The 12,741-nt window shown below is 48.6% G+C and overlaps 1 protein-coding gene across 3 annotated transcripts in view; it reads left to right on the forward strand.

The window, feature by feature from the left end:
* The window catches only part of KIF16B (kinesin family member 16B), a 307,139-nt gene that overhangs the window by 162,119 nt on the left and 132,279 nt on the right, over positions 1–12,741 (forward strand). For all 3 annotated transcript variants that reach the window (XM_027560267.1, XM_027560268.1, XM_027560269.1), the window contains exon 16: positions 9,968–10,050. In XM_027560267.1, coding sequence (XP_027416068.1) covers positions 9,968–10,050 — 83 coding nt within the window. The remainder of the gene's footprint in view (positions 1–9,967; positions 10,051–12,741) is intronic.

Here is a 12,741-nt window from a genome sequence, read left to right on the forward strand (position 1 = left end):
TAATACACTTGTGAATGTCAAGTAATGCTAAGTCACTTCAGTCGTGTCCGACTCTGTGCGACCCCCTAGACGGCAGCCCACCAGGCTCCCCCGTCCCTGGGATTCTCCAGGCAAGAGCAACTAGTAGGAGATTTATCTGCGTTTAGCAGATTGTCACCATTGGCAGGGGAAATTTTTTTACCTGTATCGGTCAACTGCCTTAACTTCATTCAGATTGCATAAATAGTAGTTCCTCTGCCCTAATTACAGGAATGTTTTAATCTGGTAAAGTCATTAGAAAGAAACGTATTTGCTAATACTCTGAAAAGTAACTGTGATGACATGTATATTGTATATGTCTAGGACTCTGCACCTGAAGCTTTTCGGCTCTTTCTTGGGTCCCTCTAGGGACAGTGGTGGGATTTGCAGCGTCGCATCTAACCTTGCTCTTCAGTGGATGTGTTCTATGAAGTGTAGTTTCCCTTACTCCCATGATTCCATAGAAAGAGGAGGCCTTTGCCATAGAATAAAGGATGCATTGACTCAGGTGTCTAATCCCTGGGCCTTGAGTTGTTTTTGATAGAGTCTCAGATCTTAGTTTTTTTTTTCCCATTTTTTCATATGTTTAATATGAAATGTACAAAAACCAAATGAGGTATCATTAAAAATGTATTTCAACGTTTGTCTTATAATTGCTAGGAACTGTTCTTTCTTACTTTAATTATTTTTTTTCTTTTTCTCCAGTATGTATATATTAAAGGTGATCGTTGCTAAACGTAGTGAGTTTTCCATTCAGCAGCAGTGGACTCCGCTAGTCTGGCTGGTTTGTCAGAGCCATTGCTCGCTCACCTCTCCTGTGAGCAGTGCTGCAGCAAGTCCGTCCAGGACTTCACCCTTCAGTGCATTTGAATGTGCCATGCTTCAGCACCAAAATGTACTTGCATGTATTCCAGCTCTTGGAGGGAGCAGGTGGAGTGGAGCTCAGGAGCCTTGATAGCATTCTCATCTGCCGAAGGGCTGCTATGAATTTTCAATGACAAATTACAAAAGAATTTTAGTGCAACTAGAAAGGGAGATGAATTTTCAAGCAGTTTAGCCAAGCTGTCTGGAGAACAGAAGAGACCTTCCACACTTCACAGAAAGCCAGCAGATCACACTGTCTCATCTCCCCTTCAACTCCCTTGCCCTTCCCTTAAGCTGTCATTAGACATCTTCCTCTAATTGGAGATCCGCAAAGCTGACACCTGTCACTTGCATGTGTATGATTACTTCAGGAGAGACTGTTGAGCATCAGAGACCTAACTATTCTTAAGGACTATACCCAAAGCCAGCAGTTTTAGTGTGTCCCCAGATCAGCACGGTCAGCATTACCTGGGCGGGGGGGGGGGGCGCGGGCGGGGGGAGCCTTTCAAAATGCAATTTCCTAGGCCCCATCCCTGACCCACCCAATCAGAACATCTGGAGACGGGCCAAGCAATCTAGATTCTTTTGACCCCACAAGTCCTACAGGTGACTCTGCTGCACACTCTAGTATGAAGACCAAGGGTGACCACACGTTCTTGCCCCAGGCTTTGGCCCAGGAGACAACCATATGTCAGTTTCTTTAAACCCTTCTCTTCTGTCTGCATCATTACATTTATTATTCGTGATCTCTCACAACTGAGGTGGAGGGTGCTGCTCCACAATGGGCAGAACCAAAACTTGTCCTCTAGAGCAGCTTCAGACTGATGAGAAAGGACAGATTTACCCAAAGCTGAGTTCCGAAATGAATGAATTTGTCATAATGGTCCTTGGTGAAAAGTGACTTAGATATACTTGGCCAAAGTGTCTAATGAAGAACTATCTAAAGGCTGGAAAGTGGGTGAGGTGGGGAGCAGAGTAGCGGGAGACCAAGTAACCTTGGCTGCTGAGTCGTGGCAGATTTGTAGCATTCCCAGATCCCAGGCTGGTGGCATGGATTTTCTGCAGAAGGTGCTCACCAGTCAGGGCAACAAGAACGTATTCATGGAGGTGAAGGACAGCCCAGTTTTTATGTAGTCCAGAGGAGGCTTGAGGGTGAGCCATAAAGAAAAGGAGTTGATACAGTTAGGAGACTGTCCATGTTTAGGGAGAGGGGAGAAGAGGGCATTTTGGAAGGAAGGCTAGAATATGGACAGCTTGGTGGGTGTTGGAAGCAAGAGCTGAATAGTTGAGATTGTTACTGACAGAGTAAGCTGTATTGCTGGTAACAGAGTATGAGCTACTAGGTATGAATGGAAAGAAAATGGCAGTCAGCCCTCTGTATGTGGTTTTGCATCCCAGTGAATCCAGCCAACAACTGCAGATTAAAACTATTCAGGGAAAAAGTTCCAGAAAGCAAAACTTCAAATTTTCCATGCTCTGGCGGTTATTTACACATCATTTACATTGTATTTACAACTATTTACATAGCATTTACATTCTGTTAGATACTCTAAGTAAGCTGGAGTAGTTTAAAGTGTACAGGAGGCTGTGTGTAGGTATATGCAGTTACTAGGCCCTTCTACATAGTGACTTAGCAGCAGCAGCAGCAGGCCCTTCTACATAAGGGACTTGAGTGTCCTGGACACTGGTCTCCCTGGGGGTGGGAGGAGGCGATGATCTGGACAAACCCTTCTGGATACTGAAGGGCCACTGTGCTGAGAGTTTGACCACTTAGTGTACTATCTTCCATTCAGTGCTGCAGAATCTAATATTTTCTTGTCTACTGTATCTCCCCCGAGGCTTTAAGAGGAAAAGATTCATCTACCACTCACCCCACACCCACGCACATGCAACTGAAAATGGCTTTGGCGGGGATGGGACTGGCACATCTTGAAATTTTATAAAGCTCCACACTAAACCTGTGTACACAGTTGGAGCAAATGATCCTTGTTGATTATTTGGCTAGCAATCTCAATAATGAAGATCGAAAATCAGTTTTCTTTATTCTCCAGAGTCCCAGAATATAATTTGCAATTTTCACTTCACCAGAAGTGAACAAGGGGCTTCCCTGATAGCTCAGTTGGTAAAGTATCCGCCTGCAATGCAGGAGACCCTGGTGTGATTTCTGGGTCAGGAAGATCCCCTAGAGAAGGGATAGGCCACCCACTCTAGTATTCTTGGGCTTCCCTTGTGGCTCAGCTGGTAAAGAATCCACCTGCAATGTGGGAGATCTGGGTTTGATCCCTGGGTTGGGAAGATCCTCTGGAGAAGGGAAAGGCTACCCACTCCAGTATTCTGGCGTGCAGAATCCCATGGACAGTCGATGAGGTCGCAAAGAGTCCAACACAACTGAGTGACGAAGTAAAAAAAATAAAGTAAAAAAGTGGTTTATCTAAAGCAGCAGGTTGCAAATCCACATTTGAATATAAACATTGAAAAGGAGAGTACAGGGCCCAGGTGGCTGTTTGGTAAGGTGTCACATGCATTTACATCCTTCACAAATGCTAATGGGCCATCTGATGACAAGCTTTATACCTGCTATGTTTGATGCCCAGTGCAAGGCACTCACCTGAGCCAGCTGTCAGGCCCAAGCCATATGACCTGTAAGAATGTGTTAGTGTTCGTGTAAAAATTTCATGCCCTCCACCAGCACCATGACAAATCTTAAGTCTTCCCTGTCTTGCTGTCCAAAACCACTTTTGAGATAGAGGGAAATTGCTGTATTTCAGGTGTCTTAAAAGCTAGTGTCACAAGAGTCCCAGACCTAGGACATATTATGTCAAATGTTCTTAAGTATTGGCACGTGTTAGTGGACATTAGACTCTGTCAGGTGATGGACAGGGAGGCCTGGTGTGCTGCGATTCATGGGGTCGCAGAGTAGGACACGACAGAGCAACTGAACTGAAATGAACTGAGGTCCCCTAATTGGTGCTGTCATCTTAACTTATTTTAGTGTTAAGTGTTTTAAAGATCCTTTATATGACTTAAAATTATCATACACAAGGAAAGTTTCTTTTAGCTTGAACTAGGAAATGAGAGCTTCACCTGTTCTACCTCACTCAACTTTTCATGTGATACCATTCCAGAAAATTTTTCCAGACAAGAGCTTTGCTTTTCTTTTTTTATCTTTAAACTTTTTAAAAATTTATTTTTAATTGGAGGGTAATTGCTTTGCCGTATTGTGTTGGTTTCTGCTATACAACACTGTGAGTCAGCTGTAAGTATACACATATCCCTTGCCCCTTGAGCCTCCCTCCCACCCCCTCATCGCACCCTGCTTTTCTGACTGTTGTATGGAAAATGAAAACTTGTCCTTCATTGAGAGTGGTTGTGCAAGGCCTTATATTGTGTGTATACTGGGGAGGAAGTTGCTGAGGAGGGGCTTTCAGAACTAGGATTAAATGCAGAATTTGGAGCCCTGAAGCACAGTTTCAAATGGTCCCCTGTTTTTTTTTGGCCAGGAAGCTCATATTACATTTGACCTTGCCCTTTTGGGAATACAGTTGTCTTATGTGTTTTTATTAATGGTAACTTAGAATGAAATAATTCAAACACCATCGCCTCAGAAATATTTATTTGACACCTTTTGATTTCAAACAGTTGATTTATTTGGGCTGTAGCAGAATTAGAAAAATCTCACATGAAATTTGAGGACTGTAATTAATAGTGATATTAGTGATTATTATCACGACACTCCTTAGAAATCAGTAGAAATGTTTATGTGATTAATTTTTTTCAGCGTGCCTGAAATATTAAGATGGAAAATCTCCTATGAAGTCTTGTTCAGTGGTTTCATTCACAGGAGATGTCAGTAAAGCTGTTTTTTCTGTTAATGAGGGTCTTTGTCTACCTTTTATAATGTTGTTTTTGCTCCATCCCCTTTTAAGACTACCTGGGATTTGTCTGTCCTCAAGTATTTAACAGGATCTCAAGGGATCTCAAAGATGCCATCATATATTTCAAGGAGGTTTAGCTACACTCTGAACATGCAAATTAAGTGCATCACAGAAAGTCCATCTGCTGTGATTAATCGCATTAACCTCAGATGAAGGAGTCAATCACAGTTAGAAAATTTGAGATCTAGAAGGAAGTGTTGAGGACTTGATGAGGGCCCTGAGCCCTTGAGGGTTTACTGCAGGCAGAACACAGGCGCTGGGTCTCTTACGAAGGCCTTGCACAGCCAGTCACTCTCATCCATTCCTTTGTTGCCTCTTTCCCTTCAGCTTTTTGCTTTTTAAATATAGTCACAAGTCTCCTTTAAACAAAAATATCCCATGGGATCTGTCATCTCCCTGCTCCAGCCAGCATGAACTCTCTTTCTCTTCATACACAGACAACTTCTTTTTCTCTTTCTGTTTTGTTTTGTTGAAGTGTAGTTGATTGATGGGTCAAGTAAACAGAAGAATACACAAACTTCTTGAATGAGTTGTGTGCTCGGGAGACCCCGACCATGACTTCCCTGGCTTCTGAGGTTTTCCTTCTCCCTCTCTGATGACCCTTCTCTGTTCACTGTAGGGGTTCATCCTCTTCTACTCAGCTGTTAAAAGCTGAGTTCCTTTAGGTACTCGGCATTGGGCTCTCTTGATTCCCACCTTTCTGTCCTCTCCCCAGGTGACTTTCCCACAGCTGTGGCTTCCTTTATTAGAGATGACTCAAATATAGAGAGAGATGTAGCACACTCTCATGCACACACATATATGCACATGTGTGTGTACACATTCCTACCTAGTATCTGTAGAGATGCATGTGTTTATATGTACATGTGTATATGCACAGATCTTAGATAGAGATATACATATGTATGTGTGTGTAGCCATCTGTCTGTATATTTTGAGGTCTGTATCTCATGTAATTTTTTTTGGTTATTGTTAGGATTAAAAAGCAATACTTAACTTTTTAAATTTCTTAATTTCCATCATTTAACAGAATGTACTTGACAAAAACCAGGGGTTCTTTCAAAAGTATACTTGCCAGCATCAGGAAAACATCTTAAAATATTCTATATTTCAGCACAGAACACCAGATTATCAAAAATACGCATGAGTAGTCAAGGCTATCGTTTTTCCTGTAGTCATGTATGGATGTGAGAGTTGGACTGTGAAGAAGGCTGAGCACTGAAGAATTGATGCTTTTGAACTGTGGTGTTGGAGAAGACTCTTGAGAGTCCCTTGGACTGCAAGGAGATCCAACCAGTCCATTCTGAAGGAGATCAGCCCTGGGATTACTTTGGAAGGAATGATGCTAAAGCTGAAACTCCAGTACTTTGGCCACCTCATGCGAAGAGTTGACTCATTGGAAAAGACTCTGATGCTGGGAGGGATTGGGGGCAGGAGGAGAAGGGGACGACAGAGGATGAGATGGCTGGATGGCATCACTGACTCGATGGACGTGAGTCTGGGTGAACTCCGGGAGTTGGTGATGGACAGGGAGGCTTGGCGTGCTGCGATTCATGGGGTTGCAAAGAGTCGGACACGACTGAGCGACTGATCTGATCTGATCTGATGTGTGTATATATGTGTATATATGTATATGAGTAAGTAGGTATGAAGGTGGGTAGGTTGGTAGATGGACAGATTGAGAGAGCTCCCAGCGTTTCTTCTGGAGCTTCATGCCTTTCTACCTGCAAAAGGCATCTCAAATTCATTATGTCTAAAACCAAACTCAGTATTTCTGCCCCAACCCAAGCTTGATCCTTTTCAGGTGTTCTCATTCAGTGTGAACAGCTCCCCAGCCAAGAGCCGTCTTCCTCACCAGCATGAGTCCTGGCCATGTTATCTCCGGGTGTCTCCCAGTCTGCTCATTTCCCTTCCTTTTATGCCTCCCTCTGACCCAGTGCTGAGCCGCCAGCATCTTTGACCCAGACAGCTGCAATAGTCACCTGCCTTGTTTATCTACATCTCCTCTTGCTCTCTGGTTCATTTTTCAAACAGTAGAAAGAGTTGGACTTGAAACTCAAGTCCAGTCACGTGATGCTGCTGCTGCACAAGGGCCTTCAGGTCTTCCTGTTGCCTGGACATGAAATCCAAGGCGCCTCACTGTGTGCTGAGGGACTCCGCGTGCCCTGTCCCTCCCTGCCTCTCAAGTCTCGTCTTGGGCAGTACTGTCCTTGGTTTCTGCTTCTGTGTCTCCCATCATCATCATCTGTTCCTGTCTCTGCTGCATTTGCTCTCCTGTGCCCACCCCCCCCCCCCCGCGCGCTTGTCTGAGGCACCGCCTCCTGCAGGGCATCCTTCCTAACCTCTCCTTGCACCCCGCTCCGTTCTCAGGTGCCCCATGAGCCCGAGGCAGCGCCTCGCTCCTTCGATTGCGGCTCTGCGTTTGCTGGTGAAGTTGTTTGCTACGGGACCTCTCTCTCCTTATTTACAAGCTCCCTGAGGACAAGGCGTGTGTCTAACTCATTCCTCTTTGCATCCTCACCCCTAGTGCTTGTCACAGTGATGAGCACAGTAAGTACCCACTCAGTATCTGTTGAGTGAATGGATGCACAGCGGCATCTTGTAAGAAGGAAGCACTGCCAGTAGGTTTGTTCCGGAAAGGAATATAGTGGAGGAAAGAGAAGGGACCAGCCTTAACGGAGTCCCTTTTACGTGCCAAGCAGTTTTTACACATTATGTGGATGGAAGCAAGGAACAGTCACCGGTGGTTTTGTTTTCTTTTATAACTCCTCAGAGAGATTTTTATGTGTATTTCATGCACATACATGGGTGGCAAGATTATTTTCATTCATTTAATACAACATGAAATATGTCTCTGAGATACTATCCTATTTTTCCATTAACATATTTTAGCAATTTTCAACTTGCATGGCTGGACATTTGATTAACAGGAAAAAAAAATTCGATTAGAGGTAATTAACACCTCAAATGAGATTGCCTTATTAATCTCTAATGTCACTTTAAGAGCATTAAATACACATATATCCTGGGCACGGCTGTTTGATTTTTGACTTTCTGTGTGGCACACAGTTTTGAGTCCCAGTCATAAAAGGCACGGGAAACACCTTTCTTCATTATGGTCACGGTGCCTTTCCATAATTGGGAAATATATGAATACAGTTTTATGTGAGGAGGATAAGCAGATTGTTGGGTGGATAATATCCACTGCTGCCCTTCTGAGTCTCCCCAAACTGTATCCTTCTGCTCTTGGCTCCCTTTCTGCTAAATAACAGTAGTCACCAGAACCAGAACTTTGGTTACTCCCTTGGTTATGATCCAAACCCATTAGGTTTTAACTGTATTGGATTTGAAGCTCCTTTGAGATTCTGAGACAGTATGTGAAGTAGGCATATGGATATGCTGGTCTGAAGCTCCAGAGTGGCCATGTGGGATATTGATGCTATCTTCAGGGTCCAGGGGGAGCTGGTACCCAATAGACACTGATGGCTGTGGCCAACCAGAAGTCACATGCCCTGTCCAGGGGAGGCAGCCGGCAGCAGCCCAGTGACAGTACTGACCTCCTGACACCAGATCCCCTAATTTTTGAAGGGAAGCCAGAAACTCAGACTTTTATTTGAGAACTGTGGAGTTTTCACTGTTGATTTTTTTTTTTTTTAATTTAAATTTGCATGGGGCACACAAAACACATCCAGGACCTGAATTTTTTTCTCTGACCTTTGTGTTGCAAATTCTTTATCCTGGCTGCTAGTTCTCTGCGGTCTCTTTCTACCTCATCTGTCCAATATGGGTTCTTGCTGCTATTTCACATGCCCTGTGTTTTGGCTGGACTTGACTGTCCTTTCTCCAGTCTCAGGAGACCCATCTCTGGTCTCAGGCCTAGCCCCTCTCCCTGGTCAACCTCACGTGAGCACCTCTCTTGTTCTCTGCTTGTCCTGTGAGACCCAGCAGAGGACCTCGATGCCAGAGTCTGTCTCCCCATCCTGCACCCTGATGAACTCATCTCTTTGATCCTTCATGGTTGAAGACTCCTCATACAAATGTCTTATCTTCACACATATGTTGCCTTCATTTTCAGGGCACAGGTTGAACATGGGGTCTGTTCTGAAGGCTTAATAGACTCTCAGGTGTGATGTGTGATATGTGCTTGTGTGCTAAGTTGCTTCAGTCATGTCCAACTCTGGGCAACCTATGGACTATAGCCCACCAGGCTCCTCTGTCCATGGGATTCTCCAGGCAAGAATTCTGGAGTGGGTTGCCACGCCCTACTTCAGGTGATCTTCCCAACCCAGGGATCTAACCTGCGTCTCTTATGACTCCTGCATTGATTGGCGGGTGGGACCAACTCAGATAGTGCATCTTTTAACTGCTTCCAGGGACGGGGAGTTCACTGCTTCCTGTGACATCTGGGCAAGCTTTGACAGCTCCGACCTTAGAAAGTGCCTTTTTGCTTATTGGCTTAGTCAAGCTGAAAGTTGCCTCCGCACCTAATGATTTTGTCACCCTTGTGCATTTACATTCCATCCTTTTTCCCTTTGTACAGTTTGGACCCTTGTCAGTCAGAAAGAGCCCTTCTTGTGTGTCTAATGTAGCCATTTCAGTTTTAACAGGATTTTCACAAGGAGCAGCGTCTTTACCGGAAATAGACGCTCCACGTGCACGTTTTCTTTCCTGTCAAATTCTGAGGGAGATTTTAGTAACAGCGGCCTGTGCTCTGGCAGTTACACTGTGTTTTTTCTTTTGAAAGCACCATCTTTTGAGGTTTTTGCTTCATTGGCATTAATAAACATTTCCTAAATTGGTGACCCTAGGCTTTGTTTGCTTTCCCAACATCTCTTTGGTGAACTGCTTTCTGTTTTTCTTCTCAACAGTCAAAAGTCTAATTATTTGTATATTAAGTTTTGAATCTTGTATGATTTTGTAGTACTTAAACCCCTCACTTCTGCCCTGGGTGACATAAATATTGTGACACTTGGCTGTAAAAAATAAAAGCATTTGAAGGTTTAGAATTGGCTGGTGTAAGCAGACTTTTGGGATGAAAGCCTCCTCTCATTTCTGGGAATCCCATCTCAGCCGTGGAATTCCATGTTAGAGTGTCCTCCGCTGACCAGGTTGCTCACTGTAAACTCATTGCTATTTCTGTGTGTTCTTAGGTGCCATGATCCTCTTGGGAAGAACCAACATGTTTCGTTTTAACCACCCAAAGGAGGCCGCCAAGCTCAGGGAGAAGAGGAAGGTGAGCAGCGTGGAATCTCAGGGAGTCAGGTCCACTCTGGGGGGAGCTGGGGGTGGGGGAAGAGGGGTCTCCGCTTTGGCTCTAGCAATTAGACTTCCTGGGGCAGGAACCAGCCCGCAGTCTGGATTGACTCCAGGGAGTTGGTTTCCCCGCGGACGGTGGGCTGGTGGAGTAGAATAGCGAGAGAGGTACCGCATGGGAGGAGACAGGCGGCTCTCCAGCCTCCTCTTAAGCCCTGCGTCCCCGTCCCCCGAAAGGGGGTGGACACCCTCTCACATTAAGTGGAGGGTGCCCTCCACTCGGGAGTGTCTGTTTTAAGAGTTACTTCCAGATCAGAATCACTTTCATCTAAAACTTTGCTCACTGCTTATTTTCATTCCCAGTAAGTTGGATTTTGATCGGGCTGTGAAGCAGAGAAGGGGTGAGTTTAGGACAGGTGAACACCTGGAAGAGATTGCAGCTTGTTTGGATGGGGACATCCAGGGGCGCTTGAAGCGCTAGATGGGGATGTGGGCCAAGGAGCAGAGAGGGAAGGGAAGGGGTGAGAGGGAGAGACATCTGTCTAGCTCTAGTGCACCGTGCTGAGCTTAGATGGAGGAAGAGAATCAAGTCAGAGCAGAGATGTCTGTGCGGCAGGCACTGTGCGGAGCCTCCCTGTGAACCACTTTGTGTCCACAGAGGCCGTTGGTGCCCCCAAGTCACAGACGAGTGAGAGGAGAGACTAAGACTGGCCTGTCTTGTGGCCAGCAAGTGGGGATCAGGGACTTGAGCCCTGAATGCCGGCCCAGATGTGTTAGCCCCTCACACGGGGTGTCAGCCCCCCGCCCCAAGTCACATGGCCCCTCACACGGGGTGTCAGCCCCCCGCCCCGAGTCACATGGCCCCTCACATGGGGTGTCAGCCCCCCACACCAAGTCACATGGCCCCTCACACGGGGTGTCAGCCCCCCACCCCGAGTCACATGGCCCCTCACACGGGGTGTCAGCCCCCCGCCCCGAGTCACATGGCCCCTCACACGGGGTGTCAGCCCCCCGCCCCGAGTCACAGCCCCTCACACAGGGTGTCAGCACCCCACCCCGAGTCACAGCCCCTCACACAGAGTGTCAGCCCCCCACACCGAGTCACACGGCCCCTCACACGGGGCATCAGCCCCCGGCCCTGAGTCATTTATTCCTCACACAGGGTGTCAGCCCCCCGCCCCGAGTCACACTGCCCCTCACATGGGGCGTCGGCCCCCCGCCCCGAGTCACACGGCCCCTCACACAGGGTGTCAGCCCCCTGCCCCAAGTCACACCCCCTCACACGGGGTGTCAGCCCCCCGCCCTGAGTGACACAGCCCCTCACACAGAGTGTCAGCTCCCCTCCCAGAGTCACAGTCCCTCACACAGGGTGTCAGCCCCCTGCCCCGAGTCACACAGTCCCTCACATAGAGTGTCAGCCCCCTGCCCCGAGTCACAGCCCCTCACACAGGGTTTCAGCCCCGTGCCCCGAGTCACAGCCCCTCACGCAGGGTGTCAGCCCCCCGCCCCGAGTCACAGCCCCTCACACAGGGTTTCAGCCCCCGCCCCGAGTCACACAGCCCCTCACACAGGGTTTCAGCCCCTTGCCCCGAGTCACAGCCCCTCACGCAGGGTGTCAGCCCCCCGCCCTGAGTCACAGCCCCTCACACAGGGTTTCAGCCCCGTGCCCCGAGTCACACAGCCCCTCACACAGGGTTTCAGCCCCCCACCCCGAGTCACAGCCCCTCACACAGGGTGTCAGCCCCCCGCCCCGAGTCACAGCCCCTCACGCAGGGTGTCAGCCCCCCGCCCCGAGTCACAGCCCCTCACACAGGGTTTCAGCCCCGTGCCCCGAGTCACAGCCCCTCACACAGGGTTTCAGCCCCGTGCCCCGGGTCACAGCCCCTCACACAGGGTTTCAGCCCCGTGCCCCGGGTCACAGCCCCTCACACAGGGTTTCAGCCCCCCGCCCTGAGTCACACAGCCCCTCACACAGGGTTTCAGCCCCATGCCCCGAGTCACAGCCCCTCACACAGGGTTTCAGCCCCCCGCCCTGAGTCACACAGCCCCTCACACAGGGTTTCAGCCCCCCACCCTGAGTCACACAGCCCCTCACGCAGGGTGTCAGCTCCCCGCCCTGAGTCACACAGCCCCTCACACAGGGTGTCAGCCCCCCGCCCCGAGTTGCTCAATCCCTCACCCGTGGTGTCAGCCCCCCGCCCCAAGTCACTCATTCCTCACCCAGGGTTGTCAGCTCCCCTCCCTGAGTCACAGCCCCTCACACGGGGTGTCAGGCCCCACCCGAGTCACAGCCCCTCACACAGGGTGTCAGCCCCCCGCCCTGAGTCCCACAGCCCCTCACATGAGGCGTCGGCTCCCTGCCCCGAGTCTCTCAGCCCCGCGCCTCAGCCTGCTTTTCCAGGACTGCCGGGTCCCCAGTGACCTAGGTGGGAATAACCAGAAAGCGCAGTCCCCACCCCAGCCTTCTGTGGGCCGCTGCTTCCAGCCTCTGAGCCTCCTGTCTGCTCAGCCCAGGTCTCCCTGGAGGGCCCTTTGGGGACCCCGTTGCAGGGAGGAGAGGGAAGGAAGCAGGCCTGCCCGTAACCTTCTGTGGGAGCAGAGCACAGCGTTCGCTCTCCTGGTCTCCCTCCTCCTCCCCGTCCCTCTTTGTCACTCATTGGGTGTGGGTGCT

The sequence above is a fragment of the Bos indicus x Bos taurus genome, chromosome 13, assembly GCF_003369695.1.
Source record: "Bos indicus x Bos taurus breed Angus x Brahman F1 hybrid chromosome 13, Bos_hybrid_MaternalHap_v2.0, whole genome shotgun sequence".
Taxonomy (NCBI): domain Eukaryota; kingdom Metazoa; phylum Chordata; class Mammalia; order Artiodactyla; family Bovidae; genus Bos; species Bos indicus x Bos taurus.